Source organism: Muscardinus avellanarius (genome assembly GCF_963383645.1).
Source record: "Muscardinus avellanarius genome assembly, chromosome: X".
Classification (NCBI taxonomy): Eukaryota; Metazoa; Chordata; class Mammalia; order Rodentia; family Gliridae; genus Muscardinus; species Muscardinus avellanarius.
In genome coordinates this window covers 124206792-124208561 of record NC_137792.1, presented here as the reverse complement: position 1 = coordinate 124208561, position 1770 = coordinate 124206792, and the positions used below count along the sequence as shown (strand labels likewise).

The following is a 1770-nucleotide window of genomic DNA, read 5'->3' as shown; positions in this document are numbered from 1 at the left end:
TATTCTGAGACATCGGTGTTAAATCCTTGCTTCAAAACTGTTAAGCAGAGTTGTCAGGAGATTTCTGATTATATTTTAAAGATGTATACAAATTCAATACATTTAACATTAGATACATTTTTGGTCAAAATGATTCATTATCTAAAAACATTTCACTTTAATTCTAAACGTTTTAACCACCAGTTTGACAACAACATTTTAGGTCCAGGAGGAATAACCACAGGAAGGAGAGACAAACAAACAAACAAACAAAACCGTATAGTTAAGCTGCAGGCAACAAGTGCCCTTTCTGGCACAGTGGCATTTGACTGGCAAATCAAAGTCCAAGAATATCTCTAACACAGGGAAAGTCATGCATTTTGGTAAGTATGCCCTTTCACAGTTGAAGTTTCCTTTAGACTTTGCTTTGTAGGAAATGTGGAAAGCTTACTTATATTTTCTCGATGTTACCCTGACTTGTGACTTGAAGCAGACTTCTTTTTCTTCTTCTTACTATGTTTCTTGTGCTGCTTCTTCTTCTTCTTCTTTCCCTTTTCCACGGCCTTATCCTGCTCTTCACGCTTTCTCTTCTTCTTTGCTTGTACTTCCTCTTCATAATCAGATTCTGAAGAGGACTCAGAAGATGAAGGTTTCTCCTCAGGACACATCTTCTTTCTCTTTTTGCTGATGTTCCTAATACTCTTTTCTTTCTCTGCTTCGTCCTTTGACTTCTTTCTCTTTTTTGTGAATTCCTTGCTCTCTGATTCTGATTCAGATGTAGAGCCTTCGGATGATTTGTATGCACGGTTCTTCTTTTTCTTTCTCTTTTTTCCTTGTTTCTTCTCCTCATCCTCAGAATCTGAAGAACTGCTTGAAGAATCGAAGCTTGATGAAGATGAAGACCGACAAGATTTCTTCTTTTTCTTTTTCTTTTTTTCTCTTTTTTTGGAGGAGCTCTCATTTCCACTTAGTAATTTCTCTCTGCTTTTTTCCAGCTCTTTCTTCCAATTTTCATTCATTTTTTCTTCAAATTCAGCTAGTGCCTTGGAGCCTTTCTTTTTATTTTCTAACTGTTTCTTCACTTCCTCCCAGGTGGGCCTTGGTCGATTCAGATAATCTTGTATTGTGGGGCCTGCAGATTGAGTTGGGCCCCTCCATCTGGCCATTGCTATAGGATTCATATAGGCCACCCGGTTATCTCGCTTCCCCATGGTGCCTGACGGTTCTCAGAGTAGACGCTCAGTTGCCAAGGAGAGTAGGAATAGACAGTCTCCTTGAATTCATCTGCTACTGTACCCAGCAGGCTCCATTCTGTGAGAGAAGCAAATAGAATGATTATAAAACACATTGAATATATGACAAAATGCATACATAAGCTTTATTGTCCACTTCCTATCACATATTTCAGTAGCAAATTCTAAAATCTTATACCTTGGGAACAATCAATAGGCACATTTACATTTTGACATATTATAGACATAGTTCCCCAAAACTAGATATCATAAGGTGCTTTATATACTTCATGGAAGTTTCTAACAGGTATCTAAAATGTTTAATAACTATTGCCTTTCGTATTGTTTGACACCTCTTTTCTCTCATTCTTGCCTCACATGGTATATACAGAGAAATTTATAGAGCTAAAATCTATATGAGCAGACTTTCTCCAATTTAGGAAATTATAGCAAAATCTACTACATTCCTTTTGACAGAAACATGGCAGTAATACATGAAAAATTCCCCTCTCTCAACTTGCACATCCAATTCATTTCTAAATTGTGCTATCTCCATGAT

The 1770-nt window shown here is 37.0% G+C and overlaps 1 protein-coding gene across 1 annotated transcript; it reads right to left on the bottom strand.

Annotated features, from left to right (window-relative positions):
* Positions 1–445: 445 nt before the first annotated feature.
* On the bottom strand, positions 446–1190 carry FAM133A (family with sequence similarity 133 member A; the record flags this gene model as incomplete). The annotated part of the gene is made up of 1 exon (XM_080718727.1): positions 446–1190. One exon carries the CDS (start codon positions 1188–1190, stop codon positions 447–449), a length of 744 nt encoding a protein of 247 aa, XP_080574853.1. The 3' UTR covers position 446.
* Positions 1191–1770: the final 580 nt, after the last annotated feature.